A 26,894-nucleotide genomic window follows, 5' to 3' on the forward strand; every position below is an offset into this window, starting at 1 on the left:
TTTATTTGTGAAACTATTCGTGTATATCTTACTTTGTCAACCAATAAACTTACTTTGTACGAATAGCATAACTCACCGATGATATAGTAGCCCATATTCATTGGTTGGTGAATTAAGAAGGGGTTTCGTATCTGCACGAACCCTAAAAATCCCAATCTCTATGGACTCCTCGTTTGGTACTTCGTACAAAATCTTCGACATATATCGCCACTATTGCGGTATTCTGTCAATCTCTCTGTTGTTTATTTTTGTGGTTTATTTCGATTTAAATAATCGATATTTGTTGGATGTATATAGATTGTATTCTGTGGAATTATTGCTACATTTTTTTTAATTTTTGGAAGTAAAGGCAATAATTTTAATGTTTTTCATGTGGATGGCTTTAAATTAGATAAACTAAATTAAATTATCTAGACTGGTGGAATTCTATAGTTGCTGCATTAAGATTTTTCTTTGTCTCGGATTTTTATCCATAAAGTTGCGTTTTCTGAAATATGAAGTGTGATATGTTGCTTAATTAGTTAATATAATCATGCTATCACAAAAATGTGAATTTATTGATTAATAGATTGCTGTCCTAGAATTATTGTAGACATCTGATTTCTATTTTTGGAAGGGATTATGGGAAATAGACAAGATTAGAACAGATTCTTTACTATTTCAAGACTATTTTTTCAATGATTTATTCACAGTCAACCTGTTATATTTCTTTTTCCCCTGTAAAGGGGTGTTCTGATTTGTTGTATTTTTGAGAATCTCTATTTCAGACATTATGCCTGCGGTGCATCCTAGTGTGGGGGAGAGCTACAGGCCAGAGGACGAGTCACAGAAATTGAGATCTTCAAGAGAGGCGCTGGCACAGCTATTGACGGTGGTGGAGTCTAGTGTGAATACAAGGTATCTAATTTGTAGCAACAATGAAACTGTTTGCTTGGATGCTGCTTAGATTCCAAACATTTAAGTTGCAAATGAAGTTTGTAATGTCTTTTTGAGGTTGTGCGCATGACTATTGTACTTTTTAGATTTTCTTTTTCTTTTTTTAGGTTGAGATTGTTATATACATAGAATATTGTTTTCTGCTGGAGCTTGTTTTATCATCAGTTTGGTCAGTCGCAAGAAAGGTAAATTTAAGTTGAAATTTGATGGAATTTTTTAGCGTAACTGCTAAAATGATGAAGGAAGAAAATATTCGAGTGTGGCTAATTGTTATTCCTTGGAAGGAAAACTTAAACTTGAACACGCGAGAATGTCATCATAAAATTTGTTGAATGTTCATAATGATTATGATTTGTGCACGTGTTTTTGTTTTATTTGAAGTAACTTATAAGGAAATTTTAATGAGAGGAATGTTGGTTCCATCGAAACACGTAGATAATAAGTGGGTAGTGGTTGTGAATTTATGGTTAAAATTAAAGTTGGATTGGAAATTATAAGTTACTTATAAGGAAACCCAAACACACATAAGGCACAGATTTTATATGTTATCTTGGTTTTCTTTCATTGAAAAAATCAGTCTATTAATTGATAATATACTTTCTATTTTTGGGTGGTGATGGGAAAAATGTTAGTGTCAGGTTAATGAAAGCTGAAAAATTATGTTCTATCACAGGGTTTCAATTCTTGAGGAAGCTTACAAGCTGATGTCAACATTAGACTTCATGGTAAGATGACAACATTGAGTTTTTTTATGCTCATTTTGGATGTAAGATTGCTTTTAAATTGTTTTCAATGCTTTACATGCTTCTTAATTTTCATAGGCAGATTTCTCTGAGTTCTCACGATTCTATGATTTTCTCTTCTTCATATGCCGCGAAAATGGTCAGAAGAGCATCAGTATGTCAATTTTATTCTAATGTAGCATTTTAGTGCATTTTCTTCACTATTATACAACATATCTGATATCTGTGCATAAATCTGACTCTAACCACGAGTGCTAAACACGTTTCAGCTGTAAGCAGGGCTGTTATGGCCTGGAGATTAGTTTTAGCTGGAAGGTTTCGATTGCTTGATCAATGGTGTAACTTTATTGAGGTAAATTTTAATGTAGTATTTGTTACTGATTGTTGTCAGGGACCAGTCATCGACATTTTTGTTTTTCTTTTCTCATACAGAGATGACTACCTATTTAAAAAAAGAACAAACAATTATAAAGATGATGATTAAGTTAATTAGGTGTCTCTTGACACGTCTTAATTAGGATTGCGAAAATACTTGAATTGGGGCCTTCTCATCATGACATGAAACTTCAGATTTCCTGGACTTCAGTTATTGGATTTCACTCTTATGATTAAGTTAATAGACACGCCTTAATTCACGTTTAGACTTAGGAAAAAGAAAATAAAAATGTAAAAAAAATCCAAATGTCACAGCAAACCTCATTCAATGGCGACCTGCCTCAATTAAATAGCACTGAATTTGTGCTTCGAGGCACTGAAGGTGCGCCTCACTTTGAGAGGAGCGCCTCGTTTCCGCCTTTTCAAACCTTAGGACTGCGAAAATTCATGAACTGGGGTCTTCTTATCTCTACATGGAAGTTTAGATTGCATGGACCACAGTTGTAGAATTTTATTCACCCTTCACTTTCTTTTTTAATGTGTGGAAAGTACAAATCTCGTGTATTTCCGTCTTTAGTTTATATGATATAGATTTTGGTACCTGGTTAAATTCTTCTGTTATTTTACCAGGAATGCAAATAAGTAAAATGTAATTTATTTTTGTGATTAACAGTCTAGCTGCTGCTTTTGTAGTACAATAATATGTTTTATGTGTTGTCAAAGATGAAGGGATGGAGCAAGGTTTTACTCTTACGATTGTCAAATGTTTGATGAAAGCAGGATAACAGAAAAAATAAGCCATTCAATATAAATAGAACTAATCTGTATTGAAGATGCCAAAAATTATATTATCAATTCTGTTTGTATACAGTGACCATGTAGAGAGGTTTTCTTTTGTTTATGTTCAAAACTGCTAGCTGTGAAATGTGAATTGAGTTGGCCTCTTATCTATGTTCGTTGAATTTGATCGCTGTAGTATGGTATGTTTCAAACCATTGTTGCACTCGTATGATGATTTGCAGAAAGTGGTATAAGAATCAGATGTTAGTTCCTTCATTTGTTCCTTGCATTTGTCCTGCATATTCTACAACTCATTTCTCTCAATTGGTCCCAGAGTAATCAGCGACATAACATTTCCGAGGATACATGGCGACAAGTTTTAGCCTTCAGTCGCTGTGTGCATGAAAATCTTGAAGGGTATGATCCTGAAGGTAATGTTGCCGGCTATTATTAATTTTCGGAATAGTTTCCATATATGGAAAATGGATTATATGATTTGGCAGAAGCCTATTTGGAGGCTTTGTGGGGCCTGATCCAGGAACGTTGAAAAGGGGTCAATTTATGACCCTACTGATAATGTGCCTACTTATTTCATTGTTACTATAGACTTGTGCAGAAAACTATTGATTTTATGCTTGATCACGGAACAGTCAAATGGTCTATGACCCTAGTCATAATATGCCTACTTACTTCGCTGATAGTGAAGACTTCTAGTATGCAGAAAACTAATATTTTTATGTACAACGCTCAATCCCATATGCATGAAATAGATTTTCCCGCATGCATATGGAGGTTTATTGCTTGCTTTTGCCCTCTTCCTGTCGTTTTTACCTGCTTTACTGTTTACTGCCAGCTATTTATATTATTTTGACATCTAATCCTGATTGGTGAGTTTTGTAGGCTTGTTAGTGTAGGGGGATGGGCGTTTAAAGCTGAGAAAGCAATGTGTAAAGGAAAGAAGTTTTAGTGTTTCTCCTATCAATCTTGAATGGAGTTGGAAATTGGAAAATTTTCTTGATTATGTGCTGAGAAAAATATTTTTGGTTATCCCAATATCAACAAAGCAAAGGAAGGCTTAACTTGCTTTCTCCCATAGTGCAAAACAACTGTTTGCTTATTCTTTTTTTTAGAGAGGGGAAAAAAAATAAAATCCCCCCCTTACGCCCTGAAAGAGACTCCTATGCATGTCAATACTCTAGTGGTTTCGCTCTTACCAATTCAACTAGGCCTTGATCTCCTATTTGCTTATTATCGAGATTGGTTGTTGCTGCCTTAAATTTGAAGTGAAGTTCTTCGAGTATGTTTGTTGGTGGTATGTAGTGGTATTAGAAATGATAATGGGAAGTTGGACAGTGCCTAGAAAGTCCAAGAGTTTCCTGTCATAGTATGCGATTTTCGATGACTGAATTTAATTCATATTACTTACAGAAATCAAGCGTATTTCACAAGTATTTGAATGGAATGATTTCCAGACAAATTATTATCTAATTTAACTGTAGTCTGCAGTGTTTCATTGTCATCTGCTCAATTATATATACTTTTTTCAGGAGCTTGGCCGGTCGTAATTGATGACTTCGTTGAGCACATGTACAGGTAAACCCATTTCTCTCAGGACGTTTAATATTTTCCTTAATATTTCTAACAAAGCTGTGTAATTTGTTTACTTAATTTTTGCTTAAAAGCGTTCCTCAAGATCCACTGTAGCAGTAAAATTCTTGCATGAGGCTATTACTAATGTGATATATGAAATATCTCATGATGTAGTTTGTTTAGAAGTGGTTGTACCACCAAATGCATTTCACTTGGCCAAGGATAAAATTGAAGGCAATTACTGTTAAGACTTTACAATTGATACAATATCATAACCCGTTATGATGACAACCTTTTATGAATTCAAAATCCAGACCTAACCATTAAATACTAAGCTATGAGAACAATGGAACCAGTGTGGTTTGTTGGTTTGATTTAGATACTCAGTTGATCTATTTTTCTCACTCGTCTTACCCCTCTGCATCAATATGAGACATATCTTGTGTGGTGCAGGATCAGGGGATCCAGTAATTTATTCTGCAATTGTGGCGACTCAGAAGCCCAGCAATGTGATGGTGCAGGCTTCAAAAATTTATACGGTATTATCTGTTAAGTTTTAACTATCATGTGAATTGGCGTTTGGGAATGGCACCCTATTTAAGTTCCTACCATTCCCTTGTTTCGATGTAGTTAAGAGGGAATGCACGCGATTGTTGACCCATTCCAATAAACACCACCTTTGTAACTAACAATATGTTAATCATGCAGGGTTGAAAACTTTTCCTGGTTTCAAGAGAAAGTCGAGCAACAACTTGCAGAAAGCACTAGACTTTTCAGACGGGTATGTCAGCCCTAATACCATGACAAGTGCTAAGCGAAGGCATTTTTATTCTCCTGGAAAAACTGTTACCTGGGGAGAGAATCCACTTGGTAACACAACGGACGATTGCATAGAAATTGTTAAGCATAACAGCAGTTGTACTAAGCCATCGTGTGCAGTTGAAGGCTGCCTTTCCAAGGGTTTTGCTCGACTTTTTTCAAGCGGTCCGTGTTTACAGTTGACCAAGATACAAGAGTCTCTTATACATGAAAGTGATGCAGTGAGCCATTGAGTGTAAAGACATGTTCCAACTATTATTTTCTTGACATGGAGGCCATTAGTGCCTCTTCCAATGTGCATCTCTATTGTGTATGAAATTAATAAAACTATTTGTCCTTGTCGTCTAATGCTATCAAATTCTCTCCACCACCACCACCAACACTATCAATATTGCTTGCACCATTCATCTACCATACCAAGAATTGCAATTGAAGAGCTGGACATTAAAGATATCATTACGTCTACAGAAATTTTGGACGTGTAATGGTGAAAATCTATCATGAACAGGAGGGTAGCATACACACAAGTAAACCTGCCATTAAATTCCGATTGAAAGCTGAAAGAAATACGAACAAGAGAATTAGACAATATGTATATTAAGCTATATGCGTATTAACCTAGAATATCTGAATTTTTCTCTCTTCTATGGTCCAATTTTTGTTGCAAAAGCAAGGATGATCTTACACGTCAGTTTTGACTGAGCCACAATGCAAAGACCAAAAAAGGATGACATTCCGCCAAGACTACAGTCAAGATCGAGGGAAAATAAGCAGCAACGTTACCATTGGAACTTGGCAGCAATAAGTACTTCCTCGTATTTTTGAGCAGCATTATCCCAACTTAGATCCTGTGTCATTCCTCGTCTCTGGAGACCCTCCCAACTCTTCTTGTACTGTCGATAAGTCAATAAGCAATTCCCTAATGCATTGATCAGTTCATTCGTCTCAGCCTTTGCAAAAGTCCATCCAAGCCCCGTTTCCTCGAAAGGGTTGAAAGGCTGCACTGTATCTCTTAGTCCACCAACTGCATGAACGACTGGAATTGTCCCATAACACATTGCATACAGCTGGTTCAGTCCACAAGGCTCAAATCTTGAAGGCATCAGAAGTATGTCAACACCAGCAGTTATCCGGTGAGCTGTTTTCACGGAAAAACCGACCCACCCCCTGACTCTGTCATTGTACTGGCCCTCAAACTTTCTAAGCATCTGTTCGAGATCAGGCCTACCAGTGCCCAACATGACCAACTGTACATCCTGGCCCATCATCCAAGGAACAGCTTCAGCTATCAGATCAACACCTTTTTGGGGATCGAGTCTCCCAATGAAACCAATTAATGGTACATCAGCTCGGACAGGCAAACCAAGCTCCTTCTGTAATGCTTCCTTGCACTGGGGTTTGCCCTTGTTTAGGGTATCGAGGGAGTAGTTAACATACCCATCAGATTGTAGGTAAATATCTAACTCAGGATTCCAATCCTTTGTATCGATCCCATTTACGATTCCACGAAATTTCCAATCATTCTCATTTATAATCTCATGTAGACCCCAGCCACCTTCAGAGGTTTTTATCTCCCAAGAATATCCATGACTAACTGTAACTACACGATCTGCCGTCTTCAGGCCGGCTGCAAAGATGTTGAAGTGCTCTCCTCCAACTGGATCATACAACCTAAAAAGGTCTTGTACTCAGGTTTTATCTTTGAAATTGTATGAGATTGAAAATTCTTGCTTACAATGTGGCTAAAGACGTCTTCTGTACAATCATATTTATTGAAACAGTGAGCGCCTCCCGAGGCATAGTCCAGTGATGCAAAGGATATGAATGAGGTTATTTCACGTCTTGCTGGCAGTCACAATGTAGGGGTTCGATTCTTGAGACATGGAATTTGACTCCTTGTAAGCGTAGTGTACATGCAACTCTTGTTCCCTGGCCTAATGGAGTACATCCCGCGATTTACCTCCCTCACAAAACTCTAGGGGTGGGACGGTGGGGGCCTTCAAAATTGGGGTTCAACCTTTATATTTATTTAAACAGTGAGCATATACGTTTCTGGTAATTTGTTGAATTGTTGATATTTAATATTTCTTTTCTGTTTATATGATTCGATGCGTAAATGAAGACTCAATGGTTCCATCCATTTGGAAGCATAAATATACTTTTCTTCAGTTTTCAGTTCAAATGATTGTGCCTAGTTATTATATGTCATTTACCAAAAAAATTATGGGCAAATTAGGCCCGATACCCTATAAAATCAACCAATTTGATAAATACTCTATTAAGTAATTAAATCTAATAACATAATAAATACGTTATAAAACACTCCAAATCCATGAACTCACTTACACACATAGAAACCCCGCAAAACAACCCCTAAACACACACATATAGGAATATATTGACAGCACATTTGTTCACTTTCTTGTTTGCTTTTGCTTCTGAGTGTTAGGAATCTACTTAGACATGCACAGCAGAAAATTAAAATTATTTCGATTCCCACCGAAAATCTTTTTGTGTTTAGATAGAAATCGTGATAAAAATTGTATCTTCGAAGAATTCTACAAACCTTTTGCTTTTCTTTTTGTTCTAGCAATCTTGATTTGCCACCCACAACTGTCCAATTGTCCAGCATCCAACGGTGATCCACACAGAGAACAAGATTGTAACTACCAGTGTTTTCTCCTCTTGTGCTAGCAAGAATAATTATGAGAAAAACTATATGTATTGAAAACCCTAGTCATGTATTTATATAAGCCCAAACGGGTCTGGTCCGGTCCGATCCAATATTTAATTAATCCGGTCCGTGAATTAATTAATCCAATCAATTAATTCGAACCTATAAATAACCAAACCAATTAATTAATTTATCCAACGATTGTTAAATTAATTAATTGACAAATTGCAATCTTCCAATTCTCTTTTGTGTGCGACCCATTAGGTTCCCGATCACAATACCTAATGACGTGAAATATTATTTTGATCTAATCAAAATTGATAAATTAAAACACCATTTTAATTTATCATCAATTCACACTCGTCGTCCCAAATTGACATCTAGCAATGTATCAGGGCAATATATGTGACGGGAAATGTCACGTGGTATGACAAAACCAAATTTGTTCCTTTTCCGTGAAACTATAATCCCTTCGTCAATATGATCCGATCAATTACGAGATATGAAAGTGTGTTAATATCGATTATCGATCATATCTTTCACTCCACTATTAAGTCAATATAAGTCGAAAACTCCTTTTCGACTTATAAATACACCTTAGCCAAGGATTTTATCATCGATTTAATTGAATGAAACGCATATCATAAACTCCTACTATCTAAGAGTGACGAATCCTTTATTGGTCAATCACAACCTTCATATGATTCTTGACGTACCCGAACTACGTCATATTAGCGACCCTTTGCAGAGCAACATCCAACACCAGCAAAGTATGACTGTCCTCATATAAGGTACCATGACGACCTCAAGTCAAAGGACCAATTCCACTACCGAACGTTAGAGATTAACCACTGACACTCACATAGTTATCCATGTAGAATCTCTCGACGGGTCTCCAATGTTTTGTTTTATAACAAAACATCCACGAGTTCATTTAAGTGTCACCACACTTTAACTTGTGAGATCAGATACTTATTTCACAAGTAAGAAATGCCACACGTGATGGTCTATCCGTAACAACGATATCCATATCTCGTTATTACTTACGACCACGGACGATTTAATATTCAATCAGATGTAATTTGTATCTCACGATCACAACTCCTTGTGATTAACAAATTACGAAGATTTGAATCTACAGACTCTATTATTTATTTAATTGTCTATTAATTAAATAATAGATCTGCTATTAAATTGCATTAATTGTATATCAAAAATATTTATATCCAAAGTTGATTGGACCTAAAACATAATACTTACACTGAGGAGATTGGATGCAAAAATTGTATATGTTGAGGCTTGGTAATTACATTCCTACAACATATTTGTAGCCACGAATCCCGATTTGAAATCAGTGTCTCTTGGCTACAACCATATTTGTATTATCAAACCGTCAATTAATGGCTATAAATTAGAGAAAGAATTCAAAGGGAAATAAAAACAATGCAAATGGTGAAAAGGTAAGCTTTTATTTAGCAAATGTATTCACGGATTGGATTGGTTTTTGTTTCACTTTATTTGTATATGTTGGAGGATTTATTCATGATATAGTTTGATTAAATGGAAGTTACGGTTTCAGTTCAAAGTATAGAGCTTTTTCTTCATATGAATGTATTAGAAAATTTAAGTTTATTTTCATTGTCAAAAATCGATCAATAAGTTTAGAGGATTTATTCATGATATCGGCTAACCATTTTATAATAATCAAATTTATGGATTATCATGTTCTAGTAGCTCCATTCCATCAGATGCAGTAATACTATCGACTTGGTGATCTTGACAACTGCTCTCAAAAGTGGACTACTATTTTTTTTTATTTTTTTTTTAAAGCACTATTGAAATTATTTTTCAAAAGACCTATAATTTGAAGAGTATTTTTTGTTAGTTGTCCTTGACAAAATAGGGCACAAGAGTTGAAGCCAATATTTGGGTAAAATATAGAAAGAAGCGTCAATTTTTTTATTTTAAAAAACTTATTTGTTATGTCATTTTTTATTTAAAAATATGACATTGTAGGTCACCTTTTAATAATAATTAAAAAAAATGTCTAATTTGAATTTTCGTCATTATGTACTTATTTCTATAACACATGATTTCTTGGAAGAATATGATTGTTGCTCAATGTAAAATGTCGTGTTTGATACCTGCATATCATTTTATGAAGTTTTAGTTGAAACAAAAAGGTTGGTATTTCATATAAGTCCCATTTGTTTATCATGTTTATCAAAATACATTTTTCATTATTCTTTTTAACCACATATTCTCCATTAAAATAATATTACACGTAAATCAAAAGTTTTTTTTTTAATCCACACATTTTCTATCAACCTACTATTCTAAAATTTATTTTTCCATAAAAATGGGTATTAAACACCCTCATAATGTTTTGAGTGACCTTTTGCCCGGTTGGCCTTGGTGGTGATGGTGAGGTGGTTGAATTTGCATAAAATGATCTACTTCAAGGTTTTGATTATTGTTTTGTCACTTTTTCAAATTTACGTCTCTTTTTTGAATGTTTGTTACTTTTTTGTAAGAAAGAGAAGGGATGGTGGTTGTCGCCTTTTTTTTTCCTTGTCACTTTATTTGTTTTTATTTTATTTTAATTTTTGTCACTTTTTTAGAATGTCTGCTACTTTTTAGTGTTTATTACTTTTTCAAAATTTTTATCATTTTTTGAGTGAAAATAACCCATTTTTTAAATAAAAATGAATTTGTATGTCATTTTTCAATTAAAAAAGTGACACACTTAATTTTCGAAAGTATTTTTTAGTCCTTGTCACTTTATTTGTTTTTATTTTATTTTAATTTTTGTCACTTTTTTAGAATGTCTGCTACTTTTTAGTGTTTATTACTTTTTCAAAATTTTTATCATTTTTTGAGTGAAAATAACCCATTTTTTAAATAAAAATGAATTTGTATGTCATTTTTCAATTAAAAAAGTGACACACTTAATTTTCGAAAGTATTTTTTAGTGTACGTTTGGTTCTGTTTTTTCATCCAACAAAATTATTTTTTTATCGTTATTTTTCTAAGTTAGTCATTATTTTTGACATCTTCTTTAATAGATGAGACCAATTTTCTTTCTAACAGTCAAAAAATTAATTCTTATAATTATTATCGAACAAGTCTTTCCTTTCAAAATACATTTCTTATAATTTTTCAAAGTACCTCTAAATTTAGGGGTACTTTTGTAAGTTGCACAAATTTTATTACATTAATTTTCCAAAGTTTCAGGCAGCTTGTCGAAGATCTAGTATCCATCGACTATGTATGATGCTATTTGTACAAAGTGTGTTTATAAATTTGATTGACAAAATAAATTTTGGCAAATTTCAGAGTATTAATTTTCAACGATTTAAAAATTTATTTGTGAAACTATTCGTGTATATCTTACTTTGTCAACCAATAAACTTACTTTGTACGAATAGCATAACTCACCGATGATATAGTAGCCCATATTCATTGGTTGGTGAATTAAGAAGGGGTTTCGTATCTGCACGAACCCTAAAAATCCCAATCTCTATGGACTCCTCGTTTGGTACTTCGTACAAAATCTTCGACATATATCGCCACTATTGCGGTATTCTGTCAATCTCTCTGTTGTTTATTTTTGTGGTTTATTTCGATTTAAATAATCGATATTTGTTGGATGTATATAGATTGTATTCTGTGGAATTATTGCTACATTTTTTTTAATTTTTGGAAGTAAAGGCAATAATTTTAATGTTTTTCATGTGGATGGCTTTAAATTAGATAAACTAAATTAAATTATCTAGACTGGTGGAATTCTATAGTTGCTGCATTAAGATTTTTCTTTGTCTCGGATTTTTATCCATAAAGTTGCGTTTTCTGAAATATGAAGTGTGATATGTTGCTTAATTAGTTAATATAATCATGCTATCACAAAAATGTGAATTTATTGATTAATAGATTGCTGTCCTAGAATTATTGTAGACATCTGATTTCTATTTTTGGAAGGGATTATGGGAAATAGACAAGATTAGAACAGATTCTTTACTATTTCAAGACTATTTTTTCAATGATTTATTCACAGTCAACCTGTTTTATTTCTTTTTCCCCTGTAAAGGGGTGTTCTGATTTGTTGTATTTTTGAGAATCTCTATTTCAGACATTATGCCTGCGGTGCATCCTAGTGTGGGGGAGAGCTACAGGCCAGAGGACGAGTCACAGAAATTGAGATCTTCAAGAGAGGCGCTGGCACAGCTATTGACGGTGGTGGAGTCTAGTGTGAATACAAGGTATCTAATTTGTAGCAACAATGAAACTGTTTGCTTGGATGCTGCTTAGATTCCAAACATTTAAGTTGCAAATGAAGTTTGTAATGTCTTTTTGAGGTTGTGCGCATGACTATTGTACTTTTTAGATTTTCTTTTTCTTTTTTTAGGTTGAGATTGTTATATACATAGAATATTGTTTTCTGCTGGAGCTTGTTTTATCATCAGTTTGGTCAGTCGCAAGAAAGGTAAATTTAAGTTGAAATTTGATGGAATTTTTTAGCGTAACTGCTAAAATGATGAAGGAAGAAAATATTCGAGTGTGGCTAATTGTTATTCCTTGGAAGGAAAACTTAAACTTGAACACGCGAGAATGTCATCATAAAATTTGTTGAATGTTCATAATGATTATGATTTGTGCACGTGTTTTTGTTTTATTTGAAGTAACTTATAAGGAAATTTTAATGAGAGGAATGTTGGTTCCATCGAAACACGTAGATAATAAGTGGGTAGTGGTTGTGAATTTATGGTTAAAATTAAAGTTGGATTGGAAATTATAAGTTACTTATAAGGAAACCCAAACACACATAAGGCACAGATTTTATATGTTATCTTGGTTTTCTTTCATTGAAAAAATCAGTCTATTAATTGATAATATACTTTCTATTTTTGGGTGGTGATGGGAAAAATGTTAGTGTCAGGTTAATGAAAGCTGAAAAATTATGTTCTATCACAGGGTTTCAATTCTTGAGGAAGCTTACAAGCTGATGTCAACATTAGACTTCATGGTAAGATGACAACATTGAGTTTTTTTATGCTCATTTTGGATGTAAGATTGCTTTTAAATTGTTTTCAATGCTTTACATGCTTCTTAATTTTCATAGGCAGATTTCTCTGAGTTCTCACGATTCTATGATTTTCTCTTCTTCATATGCCGCGAAAATGGTCAGAAGAGCATCAGTATGTCAATTTTATTCTAATGTAGCATTTTAGTGCATTTTCTTCACTATTATACAACATATCTGATATCTGTGCATAAATCTGACTCTAACCACGAGTGCTAAACACGTTTCAGCTGTAAGCAGGGCTGTTATGGCCTGGAGATTAGTTTTAGCTGGAAGGTTTCGATTGCTTGATCAATGGTGTAACTTTATTGAGGTAAATTTTAATGTAGTATTTGTTACTGATTGTTGTCAGGGACCAGTCATCGACATTTTTGTTTTTCTTTTCTCATACAGAGATGACTACCTATTTAAAAAAAGAACAAACAATTATAAAGATGATGATTAAGTTAATTAGGTGTCTCTTGACACGTCTTAATTAGGATTGCGAAAATACTTGAATTGGGGCCTTCTCATCATGACATGAAACTTCAGATTTCCTGGACTTCAGTTATTGGATTTCACTCTTATGATTAAGTTAATAGACACGCCTTAATTCACGTTTAGACTTAGGAAAAAGAAAATAAAAATGTAAAAAAAATCCAAATGTCACAGCAAACCTCATTCAATGGCGACCTGCCTCAATTAAATAGCACTGAATTTGTGCTTCGAGGCACTGAAGGTGCGCCTCACTTTGAGAGGAGGGCCTCGTTTCCGCCTTTTCAAACCTTAGGACTGCGAAAATTCATGAACTGGGGTCTTCTTATCTCTACATGGAAGTTTAGATTGCATGGACCACAGTTGTAGAATTTTATTCACCCTTCACTTTCTTTTTTAATGTGTGGAAAGTACAAATCTCGTGTATTTCCGTCTTTAGTTTATATGATATAGATTTTGGTACCTGGTTAAATTCTTCTGTTATTTTACCAGGAATGCAAATAAGTAAAATGTAATTTATTTTTGTGATTAACAGTCTAGCTGCTGCTTTTGTAGTACAATAATATGTTTTATGTGTTGTCAAAGATGAAGGGATGGAGCAAGGTTTTACTCTTACGATTGTCAAATGTTTGATGAAAGCAGGATAACAGAAAAAATAAGCCATTCAATATAAATAGAACTAATCTGTATTGAAGATGCCAAAAATTATATTATCAATTCTGTTTGTATACAGTGACCATGTAGAGAGGTTTTCTTTTGTTTATGTTCAAAACTGCTAGCTGTGAAATGTGAATTGAGTTGGCCTCTTATCTATGTTCGTTGAATTTGATCGCTGTAGTATGGTATGTTTCAAACCATTGTTGCAGGAAAAAAATAAGCCATTCAATATAAATAGAACTAATCTGTATTGAAGATGCCAAAAATTATATTATCAATTCTGTTTGTATACAGTGACCATGTAGAGAGGTTTTCTTTTGTTTATGTTCAAAACTGCTAGCAGTGAAATGTGAATTGAGTTGGCCTCTTATCTATGTTCGTTGAATTTGATCGCTGTAGTATGGTATGTTTCAAACCATTGTTGCACTCGTATGATGATTTGCAGAAAGTGGTATAAGAATCAGATGTTAGTTCCTTCATTTGTTCCTTGCATTTGTCCTGCATATTCTACAACTCATTTCTCTCAATTGGTCCCAGAGTAATCAGCGACATAACATTTCCGAGGATACATGGCGACAAGTTTTAGCCTTCAGTCGCTGTGTGCATGAAAATCTTGAAGGGTATGATCCTGAAGGTAATGTTGCCGGCTATTATTAATTTTCGGAATAGTTTCCATATATGGAAAATGGATTATATGATTTGGCAGAAGCCTATTTGGAGGCTTTGTGGGGCCTGATCCAGGAACGTTGAAAAGGGGTCAATTTATGACCCTACTGATAATGTGCCTACTTATTTCATTGTTACTATAGACTTGTGCAGAAAACTATTGATTTTATGCTTGATCACGGAACAGTCAAATGGTCTATGACCCTAGTCATAATATGCCTACTTACTTCGCTGATAGTGAAGACTTCTAGTATGCAGAAAACTAATATTTTTATGTACAACGCTCAATCCCATATGCATGAAATAGATTTTCCCGCATGCATATGGAGGTTTATTGCTTGCTTTTGCCCTCTTCCTGTCGTTTTTACCTGCTTTACTGTTTACTGCCAGCTATTTATATTATTTTGACATCTAATCCTGATTGGTGAGTTTTGTAGGCTTGTTAGTGTAGGGGGATGGGCGTTTAAAGCTGAGAAAGCAATGTGTAAAGGAAAGAAGTTTTAGTGTTTCTCCTATCAATCTTGAATGGAGTTGGAAATTGGAAAATTTTCTTGATTATGTGCTGAGAAAAATATTTTTGGTTATCCCAATATCAACAAAGCAAAGGAAGGCTTAACTTGCTTTCTCCCATAGTGCAAAACAACTGTTTGCTTATTCTTTTTTTTAGAGAGGGGAAAAAAAATAAAATCCCCCCCTTACGCCCTGAAAGAGACTCCTATGCATGTCAATACTCTAGTGGTTTCGCTCTTACCAATTCAACTAGGCCTTGATCTCCTATTTGCTTATTATCGAGATTGGTTGTTGCTGCCTTAAATTTGAAGTGAAGTTCTTCGAGTATGTTTGTTGGTGGTATGTAGTGGTATTAGAAATGATAATGGGAAGTTGGACAGTGCCTAGAAAGTCCAAGAGTTTCCTGTCATAGTATGCGATTTTCGATGACTGAATTTAATTCATATTACTTACAGAAATCAAGCGTATTTCACAAGTATTTGAATGGAATGATTTCCAGACAAATTATTATCTAATTTAACTGTAGTCTGCAGTGTTTCATTGTCATCTGCTCAATTATATATACTTTTTTCAGGAGCTTGGCCGGTCGTAATTGATGACTTCGTTGAGCACATGTACAGGTAAACCCATTTCTCTCAGGACGTTTAATATTTTCCTTAATATTTCTAACAAAGCTGTGTAATTTGTTTACTTAATTTTTGCTTAAAAGCGTTCCTCAAGATCCACTGTAGCAGTAAAATTCTTGCATGAGGCTATTACTAATGTGATATATGAAATATCTCATGATGTAGTTTGTTTAGAAGTGGTTGTACCACCAAATGCATTTCACTTGGCCAAGGATAAAATTGAAGGCAATTACTGTTAAGACTTTACAATTGATACAATATCATAACCCGTTATGATGACAACCTTTTATGAATTCAAAATCCAGACCTAACCATTAAATACTAAGCTATGAGAACAATGGAACCAGTGTGGTTTGTTGGTTTGATTTAGATACTCAGTTGATCTATTTTTCTCACTCGTCTTACCCCTCTGCATCAATATGAGACATATCTTGTGTGGTGCAGGATCAGGGGATCCAGTAATTTATTCTGCAATTGTGGCGACTCAGAAGCCCAGCAATGTGATGGTGCAGGCTTCAAAAATTTATACGGTATTATCTGTTAAGTTTTAACTATCATGTGAATTGGCGTTTGGGAATGGCACCCTATTTAAGTTCCTACCATTCCCTTGTTTCGATGTAGTTAAGAGGGAATGCACGCGATTGTTGACCCATTCCAATAAACACCACCTTTGTAACTAACAATATGTTAATCATGCAGGGTTGAAAACTTTTCCTGGTTTCAAGAGAAAGTCGAGCAACAACTTGCAGAAAGCACTAGACTTTTCAGACGGGTATGTCAGCCCTAATACCATGACAAGTGCTAAGCGAAGGCATTTTTATTCTCCTGGAAAAACTGTTACCTGGGGAGAGAATCCACTTGGTAACACAACGGACGATTGCATAGAAATTGTTAAGCATAACAGCAGTTGTACTAAGCCATCGTGTGCAGTTGAAGGCTGCCTTTCCAAGGGTTTTGCTCGACTTTTTTCAAGCAGTCCGTGTTTACAGTTGACCAAGATACAAGAGTCTCTTATACATGTAAGTGATGCAGTGAGCCATTGAGTGTAAAGACATGTTCCAACTATTATTTTCTTGACATGGAGGCCATTAGTGCCTCTTCCAATGTGCATCTCTATTGTGTATGAAATTAATAAAACTATTTGTCCTTGTCGTCTAATGCTATCAAATTCTCTCCACCACCACCACCAACACTATCAATATTGCTTGCACCATTCATCTACCATACCAAGAATTGCAATTGAAGAGCTGGACATTAAAGATATCATTACGTCTACAGAAATTTTGGACGTGTAATGGTGAAAATCTATCATGAACAGGAGGGTAGCATACACACAAGTAAACCTGCCATTAAATTCCGATTGAAAGCTGAAAGAAATACGAACAAGAGAATTAGACAATATGTATATTAAGCTATATGCGTATTAACCTAGAATATCTGAATTTTTCTCTCTTCTATGGTCCAATTTTTGTTGCAAAAGCAAGGATGATCTTACACGTCAGTTTTGACTGAGCCACAATGCAAAGACCAAAAAAGGATGACATTCCGCCAAGACTACAGTCAAGATCGAGGGAAAATAAGCAGCAACGTTACCATTGGAACTTGGCAGCAATAAGTACTTCCTCGTATTTTTGAGCAGCATTATCCCAACTTAGATCCTGTGTCATTCCTCGTCTCTGGAGACCCTCCCAACTCTTCTTGTACTGTCGATAAGTCAATAAGCAATTCCCTAATGCATTGATCAGTTCATTCGTCTCAGCCTTTGCAAAAGTCCATCCAAGCCCCGTTTCCTCGAAAGGGTTGAAAGGCTGCACTGTATCTCTTAGTCCACCAACTGCATGAACGACTGGAATTGTCCCATAACACATTGCATACAGCTGGTTCAGTCCACAAGGCTCAAATCTTGAAGGCATCAGAAGTATGTCAACACCAGCAGTTATCCGGTGAGCTGTTTTCACGGAAAAACCGACCCACCCCCTGACTCTGTCATTGTACTGGCCCTCAAACTTTCTAAGCATCTGTTCGAGATCAGGCCTACCAGTGCCCAACATGACCAACTGTACATCCTGGCCCATCATCCAAGGAACAGCTTCAGCTATCAGATCAACACCTTTTTGGGGATCGAGTCTCCCAATGAAACCAATTAATGGTACATCAGCTCGGACAGGCAAACCAAGCTCCTTCTGTAATGCTTCCTTGCACTGGGGTTTGCCCTTGTTTAGGGTATCGAGGGAGTAGTTAACATACCCATCAGATTGTAGGTAAATATCTAACTCAGGATTCCAATCCTTTGTATCGATCCCATTTACGATTCCACGAAATTTCCAATCATTCTCATTTATAATCTCATGTAGACCCCAGCCACCTTCAGAGGTTTTTATCTCCCAAGAATATCCATGACTAACTGTAACTACACGATCTGCCGTCTTCAGGCCGGCTGCAAAGATGTTGAAGTGCTCTCCTCCAACTGGATCATACAACCTAAAAAGGTCCAAGTAGTGTGGCGGAAGATCCACGTAGGAAAAATCATCCACAGGACCGCGACCCTGATTATAGGTAATAAATGAACAGCAAAAAGAACCAGAAGTGAGATTGCAGGATTATCAATTTCTATTTCAAAAGTAACCTCATTTAAACAGCAACCTTTCAGAAATCAGTTTATTCAGTATGGAAGTCAATGAATTGAAAGCATAACAAAATGAGCAAAAGAAATAATTGAATTTTTTTTTTTTCTTTCCAAATTTCATCAGAAAAGGTGAGTAAACAGTCTCACCTACCAATTTAGTCAACTAAGCTTATCTATTATCAATCTACCTATTGGCTTTAGCGTTGGCCAAGTCCATTGGCTTTCAAAGGTTGAGTTGAAAAGTGGCTTTCCCAACTGTCCAAAATCTCAACTGTAAGTCTATAATATATTTATGCCCTCTCCTCTCCTTTCTTTTCTTAATCACATGGCTTAGAATATCAGAGAGACATGATTAAAAATGAGGTGCTTGAAGCATGTCCACAGAATATTAGTTCTAGCATCTTTGAAATATTTAAAGAAGAATTCAAGAAAGTGGGTAGGCAATATTCTACGTGCTGATATCAGCTCATCAGTATGTTGGTTGTTGATTCACTTTCAACATGCCTTGACGGTGCAATGGAAGACATGCGAGACTCGAAATCTTGTGCTAAAGAGTGTGGAAGTTTGAGTCCTCTTCAAAACATAATATTGAAAATGCTCATCGAATAAGCGATTCAATAAGAGAGCTCGGATCGAAGTATTGATGGGCAGAGAGATAAGTATAATGCAAACCTAGTGTTCTAGACACTGAAATACATTCATTATCATTTTGCTAGTGATGATTCAATCTCTACATACATATCTGCATCAAATGCTGACACTTCTGTTCATGTAGTGTTTCAATTGCAACATGCATTAGATAATCTCGAAGGCTAAGAATAGGACTCTATGAACAAACCTGGTGAGCAATGTTATGTATCACAAGGACTGATCTTGTATATTTCATCAATCCATTGTCCCGGAAATATGCCTTAAGGTACACTGGCAATAAAGCAGTGTGCCAATCATTTGCAATGAAAACTAAATTTCCATCTCCATAGCAGACCCCACCACATGGAACATGCCAAGGAACCTGTACCATTTTTTTATCCAATTCACATAACATCTTTGCAGATCGAGCTAAATTTAGGACAAAAGTGAGCCATTCAAGAATACTTGCAGAAAAGCTCAAACATACTCCCCCCAACCTGGAGAAGAAAGGAACTATAGTTGCAATAGAAGACTATTTTTCTTTTTCTTTTCCCTTCACAAGACTATCGATGATACATAAGAAGCTATTTCTCAGACTGTAATGATTTAGTAGCTTAATTTAATCATACCTCAACAGCAGCTTTGCAAAACAAAACCATACGCTTCAAAATATCCTGCAAAAGGCAACAAAGAAACAAATATTAATAACCTAAAGATCGTTGAGAAGGAATATTAAAGATGCCTAATATGTTGTTGTCAATGATTATATAAACTGAATGAGAACTTAAGGCTTATTTGTCAAAGATTATTTTTAAATTATTTTCAACCACACATTCTATAAAACCCACATCTTTTCCCTACGTTTTAACCATGCATTCTCCGAAAAAAAAACATTTTCCCCTGGAAAAATCTGTATCAAACAAGCTTTTAATAACAGAAAGGCATAATGAATCATATTGAGGCTCAATTCATCAGAATTCGCAATTAATTTTCACAGCATAGATGATCTCTCTCTTGAAAGCTACACGAAGAGTTTGTGTAAACCAAAAGCACCAAACTCTTATTTATATAAAAAAAAAGTGTCAGAAAACTGCGTTAAGGAATAAAAATGCGTACATAAGGGCATCTCTATCATGAGGAAAGGCATCAAGCAATAAGATTATGGTTCTTCCATGAGAGGAATAAACGCAAGCATAAAGCTGGGACCATATGAAATATCTTACCATACGATTCCCTCCATATATATTATTTTCTCTATGACGAAACACAGGACTATCCATGAAAACAAAATCCACGCCATCAATGTAGGTTTGGAAATACGTCACCTCCATATCCTGAAATATATACCAACATGTTATAAACCTGCATATAAAATAAATCTAAATAATGTTGTCTTCGCTTACCTGGCCATCTACTTTGTACATTTTCCGAACTCCTGAATCTTGAGGTTCAGCATAGTTACCGTAGCGAGGTGCAACAACCTATCAATTGTAGGAAACAATGAATTTAATTTAAGATGATTAATAAAATTCAGAAAGTGAGAATTTTGTTACTTCAGTAAGTGTTAATTATGTTAAAACCACTAACATTTGAAGATCAAACTATACATGCAATTTCTTAAATCATTATGATGAAAAGGGTTCTCTGTTGAAAATAACATAAGTAGATGCATCAGATTTTGAACACCATTTTTTAATACAAAAGTGAATCAAACTTTACCATGACTCTATGTCCGCGTCGGGCCAAAGCCTTGGGTAAAGCTCCAGCAACATCTCCAAGCCCACCTGACATAATTTTCATACTCGTTAGTGCACAAGGACCATGCCATAAGAGTTGTGTTCTTGTACATGGACCATAACCTAAGAGTCCGCATGAAAATACCAGAAAACAACCAAAAGCCTATTTCTATTGTCAGCATACATTACACCAACAATAGAGTATGAAACCCCCGGCATCCCAACCCTTTGTCGCCTTCTTACCTAATCCATTCCTGAGGTAGTGGTTTTCCTATTTGTTACTTTGCATTCTTTGGCTGCGTGATTTGCAAGGGAAAAAATCTTGAGCACAGTCCACTAGTCTTTTAGCTTATTCCCCAGAAAATTTTAAAGAAATAGGCAAGCATTAGAATACTTGGAAGTGTCAGTCAGCACTTTAGGTTGAAATGAATCCAGTTAGGCAACTTCGTACAAACATCCACTAGCTACCTGTTAGCTTGTATTTCAAATCTCTTCTTTTAGCAACACCACTGCCTTTAATTATTTATTATTAAAAATAGACATGTGCTTCCCAATAGCAATCATATTAATAAATTTGATCACAGCAACTGATATTTACATCTGACTTGAACAGTATCTGCTACATATTTATAATTGGATATGAACAATAACTTCTGCAAGCAAATGAAATGGAAATTGGGAAATTCTGTTCCCTTTTAGAAAATTCCATTGTTATGGACATACCCGTTTTACACCAAGGAGCACATTCTGCAGCAACCAAAATTACGTTCATGACATTGGGACCAGCAAGTGGAGGGGGTTTCACATCTTCACCTATGGGATCTTGGACTTTAACCTTAGTGTCCTCTAGATTTGATTCTTCTTCATCTTTAATTTTCTCATATTTCAGGCTTAATGGCGCATCAGATAAAATGGTTGTCCCCACATTAGCATCCTTCAACTTGTCTGACTCTACTTTGTTGGAGGTCTCTGAACTGGATATTAGCTCTGTGGCATTGTTCAACCACTTGTAAGAATCCTTATTTGAAAAAGGCTCTGGACTGGGTGTGACAGACGATCTTGGAGAAACTGATGGCACTTCCTGAGACTGAACTGACTCTGAAGTAGTGGCTTTTGGCTGTGGTTTGTCATTATGATGCAGGTCTTTTCCGGGTTCTGTCATATTGGCAAATGAATATTCACTGGAAGCTGAAGCTGGGTTTTCATTCACATCATGAACAGCTGAGTGGGTGCCGCTAGTGGACAAGCTTTCATTATCAAGGTCTTCACTGATCTTGTCATCTTCAGTTGTTGCAACACCAATACTTGAAAAACTTCCATTGTGCTCCTCATAAGGCAATTCATCGCTTTCTGGATCAATTATACTACTTTTTATTGATGAGACTACTTTCTTTCTTTCTGCAATCTGCAAAGTGGAGTCCAAAACCACATTGATTTCTTTTTCCGGATCACAAAGAAAAACTGGAAAAAAAGTATAACACTGACTACCCCGCCTCTTCGAGTGCTATAAATATTTCCACTTTCTTAAAAATTGAATGTTTGTACTCGATCATCTTTAATGACTACGAAATTAGTTCAATGTTAACTAGCTTATACTTTCTAAACCAGACTGAAAACATTGAAAAATTAAAAGGAAAATGTAGGAGAAATAAAGATGATTTTAAATTTCCAGAGCTTTCGATACTCTGGAACTACTGATCAAAATAAGACTTCTCGTATCTTGTTAATACATGATATGTTGACACTGGAATGGTTTCTAATGTTAAGATTAACAAGAGTACATACATATATCAGTGACAAGATGAAGTGCAAATTTAGGGAAAAGAAAAACCTGCCACATACAAGAAAAAGAGATCGGTGAATTCAAGGAACCTGTTTTAATAAGTCTTTCTGCATGGCCAGAACCTTTTTGCTCTTTTCAATCGTGGCCTGTAAAGCATCGTCTTGTTCATCACCACTCTCAGCTTCCTCTGATCCCCTCCCTGTCGCTTGTACGAACGTTATCCTCCACCTCAACCCCTCGCTTCCACAACATAACGATAATCTCCTAGTATTATCTTCACTCAAATTTCTTGAAAATCCAGCTGTATGGCAATTGGTCAAACCCCCAGCATCAACAGATTTTCTTGGCCTGTATGCAAGTATAGGAATCATGGGTCGATGACGGTTTCTACCGCGAAGAAGTATACAACCGTTCACAGCAGTTTGAACCGTCCCAATAGACGCCATTGAAGCGTTTGATAAATTGCCTCTGAAAAACTATATTTTCAAGATTCTACGAATGCGAGGATTCAAACTAAACCGGAGAATACCCAGTTACGGGAATAGAGAGATAATCAAACCCAGTTGGTGTTTCCTTGAATAGAGGATTGCAAGAAAACCCAGATGTGCAAAAGAGAGCCCCTTTTAACTTTGTATTAGGTTTCTAGGGTTAGTACTCAGTAGTGAAAATGATGGGAACACCATGGATAGAGAGCTAAATGGAAATGGACGGTGAATCTCTCCGTTTCAAGTGTTTGGTTTCAGTGGGACCACCTAAAAATTGGAAAATGATGAAGGTATGTTTTTGATGATTTTGTTTTGTAAGGCTCAGATCGAGTAGAAATAGCAAGTCCAGATTATGAACCGGAAGCTGCTTTATCTGGTTGATATCAAGCTAGAGTACAAACAATATGCGTGATAACGAAGCTCCTCGAAACTAAACTCGTGGCTTGGGTCCTATGGCTTGTATAATGTTACTGGGGTCTCTATAACAATAATTACACCTTAGTCCATATCTCAATCAACATTATAATATATTAAATTTTAGACCTTAGTCCATCTCAATCAACATTATAATATATAAAATTTTAGAATTATAAGCGAATATAGTGGCGGATAATATGACGTTTCTCTTTCACTACACCAAACCCACGAACTTTCACCCAAAGGCATACAGTTTACTTGATATTTGGAGGAATAGGGATGGTGAGCAGTTACCGAGCCCATATGACAAATCTTTGAAACTCCTCACAAATGCAATAGTAAGAACCGAGGATGGGATCATTGGACTAGGGGTTGTGATTCGGGATCATTTTGGCAAAGTGGTGAAGGCGGGAGCAAGGTATGAAAGGGGTTTTAATAGTTTGGCAATGGCAAAAGTCATTACCTTTATGGTGTGAGTTTTGCTAAGTAGCACAACTTCAATCTGACGGTGGTTAAATGTGATTCGTAATGGGGAGTATCGAGTGTTTAGTTTTCTCTTTCTTGGGCCTCAATGTTTTAATTTATTTGATATTGTAGCTCTTTTTCAAGAAGTAGTTGTTGATTCTTATTGCTTCTTGTTCAAGGAAAGTTGTAGCCCAACAACCTGTTTTTGCTGTTACCATTTCACACCTTCTAAGTTCTCACTGATTGTTTGTTTTACTTCATCCTTTGTTTTGGGTTATATTTCTTAATGAAAGTTCGGCTTCGTTCAATATATTTATAAGATTTTATTTTAAAAATTTTCAATGCTATTTATTCACCCTTTTATAGGAATCATGTATGTGCAATATTGAACCTAATTAGAACATGTTTGGCTATACTTAGAGACTATTTTCGTCTTTTTCTTATCCTACCATGTGATCTTTGTGCTGTTAAAAAGAAAAGGGTAAGAAAAAACCGTTTGCTTTTAGTTTTATAACAAACACAAGTCATAAAGGCTAAAGATTTCTTGAGAGTGACTTACAAAAACGAACTAATAAAGTCTGTACAATTTAAGCTTGCAATTCGATTTTATTTTTGGATTTGGAAAGAGAATAAAGATAAAAAAAACGCTGAAGAAGAAGACTACCACAGGAATGATAGATTCATTGAAAAAATAGTACGAACACGCCTCACGCTTGCAATGGGCCAACACATTGTTTTCAGCTAAAGAAATGGAAAAAAAGAATGAGGACGATACATATTTGCGACACATGTCCTGACACTCCTTCGCTACTTTATATATGTAGGATGTTATCACAATTTTGTTTACTGCCTCTACTTGTCTGTTAGCTTGTGATAATATGGAGTGGAGAAATGTTGGGGAATTCCCAATCTGTTATACATGGCTCTCAATTTTCTCTTAGAAATATGTACTATTATTTGATACTTCAAAATTTGGCACTCCGTACTGAGGAATAATAATTTTCCATATGAATTTAGAAGTATTGTTCTCAGTTATACTTGCAAAGGGCTCTGCTTCCTTCCATTTAGTGAAATAGTCTACTGCAAAGATCATAAATCTCGTATTAGAATGATCCAAGAAAACAATAGAGGTGTGTTTTTGAAGATTTTGTTTTGTGAGGCTCAGATTGAGTAAAATAAATCAAGTTCAAATTATGAACGGAAGCTTTTTTATCTGGTTGATATTAAACTAGAGATGCCTGATAACAAAGCTATTCAATACTTGTGCCTTGGACAGGGTGTTGGGTCCTATGGGCTTGTATTTTGTTAATTGTCGGATCGTAGCACAATAGTGACACATACGCTCAACGTGTCGAGTGTTCAATTTTCTCTTACTTGGACGGTAATGTTTTAATTTATTCGATATTGTAGCTTTTCTTCAAGAAACGGTCGTCGACACTTGTTGCTTTTCTCGTTCGGGGTATACGCTATCCCATCAACTTGTTCTTTTGTTACCGTTTCACCACCTTCTTATAGACGAGTTAGTTGTTTGCTATGTTTTACTTCATCCTTTGTTTTGAGTTGTATTTCTTAATGCAATGTTCAGTTTGGCTCAATATATTTACAAGATTTTAGATTTTATTTTTCAATACTATTTAGTCGCTTTTTTATAGGACCCCATAAGTTAAGGAATAAAATCATATATCGAATAAAGATGAAAATATAGACCAACTTATAAGGTCTTTGGCTACTTTTCTTAACAAAATTGACTTTTTAAGATGAAATTTCAAGTCTTAATATCATATCAGAGTCTATTAAACTCAAACAAGCAATTCGATTCAATTAAGATTAAAAAAGAGCACACAAACATCAAAATTAGTCTGTTTAAATGAGTCACCATCTTATGAGGGCATGTTGAGGTATAAAATCCCTTAACATAGACTAACTTATATAAGTTTTGGGCTACTCCTCTAAACAAAGTTGACTTTCAAGATGTAAAAATGGGTATCTGAATCGAGAATCAACGAGTTTGGTTCAGTTCACGGTTCTAAATCAAAAATCGAATTTTCCTAATTTTTTAATTAATTTATTTTAGATAAGCCAAATTATATTATTTTTTCCTAAATAAATTTGCTAACTAGTTAATTTAGCTCAAACCCAAAAGTATGATTATCATATTTCTAATTTTCAGTTCAAAGCTAACTCCATTAAATTGACCTAAATTTTATCCAAATTCGTTACTCTATCGTAGTGCTGTTTCTATCGTTCTGAAAAAATCGAATTAAAACTCGACAGTGCTTCTTTTAATTATTGTGAGCCTGCTATCTTCCACTTCCTATGATTTTAACAATCAAATTTATGAAGAACTCAATAAAGAAAGACCAAAAAAACACGTAAGATTGGACTACATAATTTTGTAAGAGCTAAGATTAAATATATCATTAGTTGAATTGATGTAACTTTGTAAATATTAAAAAATAGAAAAACTGTTACCTGGGGAGAGAATCCACTTGGTAACACAACGGACGATTGCATAGAAATTGTTAAGCATAACAGCAGTTGTACTAAGCCATCGTGTGCAGTTGAAGGCTGCCTTTCCAAGGGTTTTGCTCGACTTTTTTCAAGCGGTCCGTGTTTACAGTTGACCAAGATACAAGAGTCTCTTATACATGAAAGTGATGCAGTGAGCCATTGAGTGTAAAGACATGTTCCAACTATTATTTTCTTGACATGGAGGCCATTAGTGCCTCTTCCAATGTGCATCTCTATTGTGTATGAAATTAATAAAACTATTTGTCCTTGTCGTCTAATGCTATCAAATTCTCTCCACCACCACCACCAAC

At 35.2% G+C, this 26,894-nt stretch overlaps 2 protein-coding genes across 5 annotated transcripts; one reads left to right on the forward strand and one right to left on the reverse strand.

Moving 5' to 3' along the window:
* Positions 1-47: 47 nt before the first annotated feature.
* Positions 48-26,861, forward strand: LOC111381526. Of its 3 annotated transcripts, XM_023005314.1 has the most exons (10): positions 49-218; positions 768-897; positions 1,610-1,661; positions 1,758-1,833; positions 1,949-2,031; positions 3,169-3,265; positions 4,382-4,427; positions 4,878-4,963; positions 5,133-5,294; positions 26,565-26,861. In XM_023005314.1, the coding sequence occupies exons 1-10, from the start codon at positions 161-163 to the stop codon at positions 26,744-26,746; spliced, it is 972 nt and encodes a 323-aa protein (XP_022861082.1). In that variant the 5' UTR covers positions 49-160; the 3' UTR covers positions 26,747-26,861. The 3 variants fall into 3 exon arrangements, with proteins under 3 accessions (XP_022861083.1, XP_022861082.1, XP_022861084.1); XM_023005315.1 differs by lacking the exon at positions 26,565-26,861 and having other exon boundaries at positions 48-218; positions 1,824-1,833; positions 5,133-5,601; XM_023005316.1 differs by lacking the exons at positions 49-218; positions 768-897; positions 1,610-1,661; ... (5 more) ...; positions 5,133-5,294; positions 26,565-26,861 and adding exons at positions 11,327-11,497; positions 12,047-12,176; positions 12,889-12,940; ... (4 more) ...; positions 16,375-16,460; positions 16,630-17,088.
* On the reverse strand, positions 5,762-23,490 carry LOC111381525 (granule-bound starch synthase 2, chloroplastic/amyloplastic). Of its 2 annotated transcripts, XM_023005312.1 has the most exons (9): positions 22,795-23,490; positions 21,646-22,327; positions 20,906-20,970; positions 20,590-20,667; positions 20,410-20,520; positions 19,816-19,860; positions 19,395-19,568; positions 18,412-18,476; positions 5,762-6,914 (listed from the first exon to the last, which is right to left on the reverse strand). In XM_023005312.1, exons 1-9 carry the CDS (start codon positions 23,149-23,151, stop codon positions 6,023-6,025), a joined length of 2,469 nt encoding a protein of 822 aa, XP_022861080.1. In that variant the 5' UTR covers positions 23,152-23,490; the 3' UTR covers positions 5,762-6,022. The 2 variants fall into 2 exon arrangements, with proteins under 2 accessions (XP_022861080.1, XP_022861081.1); XM_023005313.1 differs by lacking the exons at positions 5,762-6,914; positions 19,395-19,568 and having other exon boundaries at positions 17,259-18,476.
* Positions 26,862-26,894: the final 33 nt, after the last annotated feature.

Source organism: Olea europaea, unplaced genomic scaffold (genome assembly GCF_002742605.1).
Source record: "Olea europaea var. sylvestris unplaced genomic scaffold, O_europaea_v1 scaffold2326, whole genome shotgun sequence".
Classification (NCBI taxonomy): domain Eukaryota; kingdom Viridiplantae; phylum Streptophyta; class Magnoliopsida; order Lamiales; family Oleaceae; genus Olea; species Olea europaea.

Coding starts and splice junctions, on each gene's coding strand:
- LOC111381525 (XM_023005312.1), bottom strand. CDS start 23,151: ATGGCGTCTATTGGGACGGTTCAAACTGCTGTGAACGGTTGTATACTT. Junction 20,521..20,589: donor TGTACAAAGTAGATGGCCAG/GTAAGCGAAGAC, acceptor TATATATTTCAG/GATATGGAGGTGACGTATTT. Junction 6,915..18,411: donor CACTACTTGGACCTTTTTAG/GTTGTATGATCC, acceptor AGACCTTTTTAG/GTTGTATGATCCAGTTGGAG.
- LOC111381526 (XM_023005314.1), top strand. CDS start 161: ATGGACTCCTCGTTTGGTACTTCGTACAAAATCTTCGACATATATCGC. Junction 898..1,609: donor GAGTCTAGTGTGAATACAAG/GTATCTAATTTG, acceptor GTTCTATCACAG/GGTTTCAATTCTTGAGGAAG. Junction 4,428..4,877: donor TTCGTTGAGCACATGTACAG/GTAAACCCATTT, acceptor TGTGTGGTGCAG/GATCAGGGGATCCAGTAATT.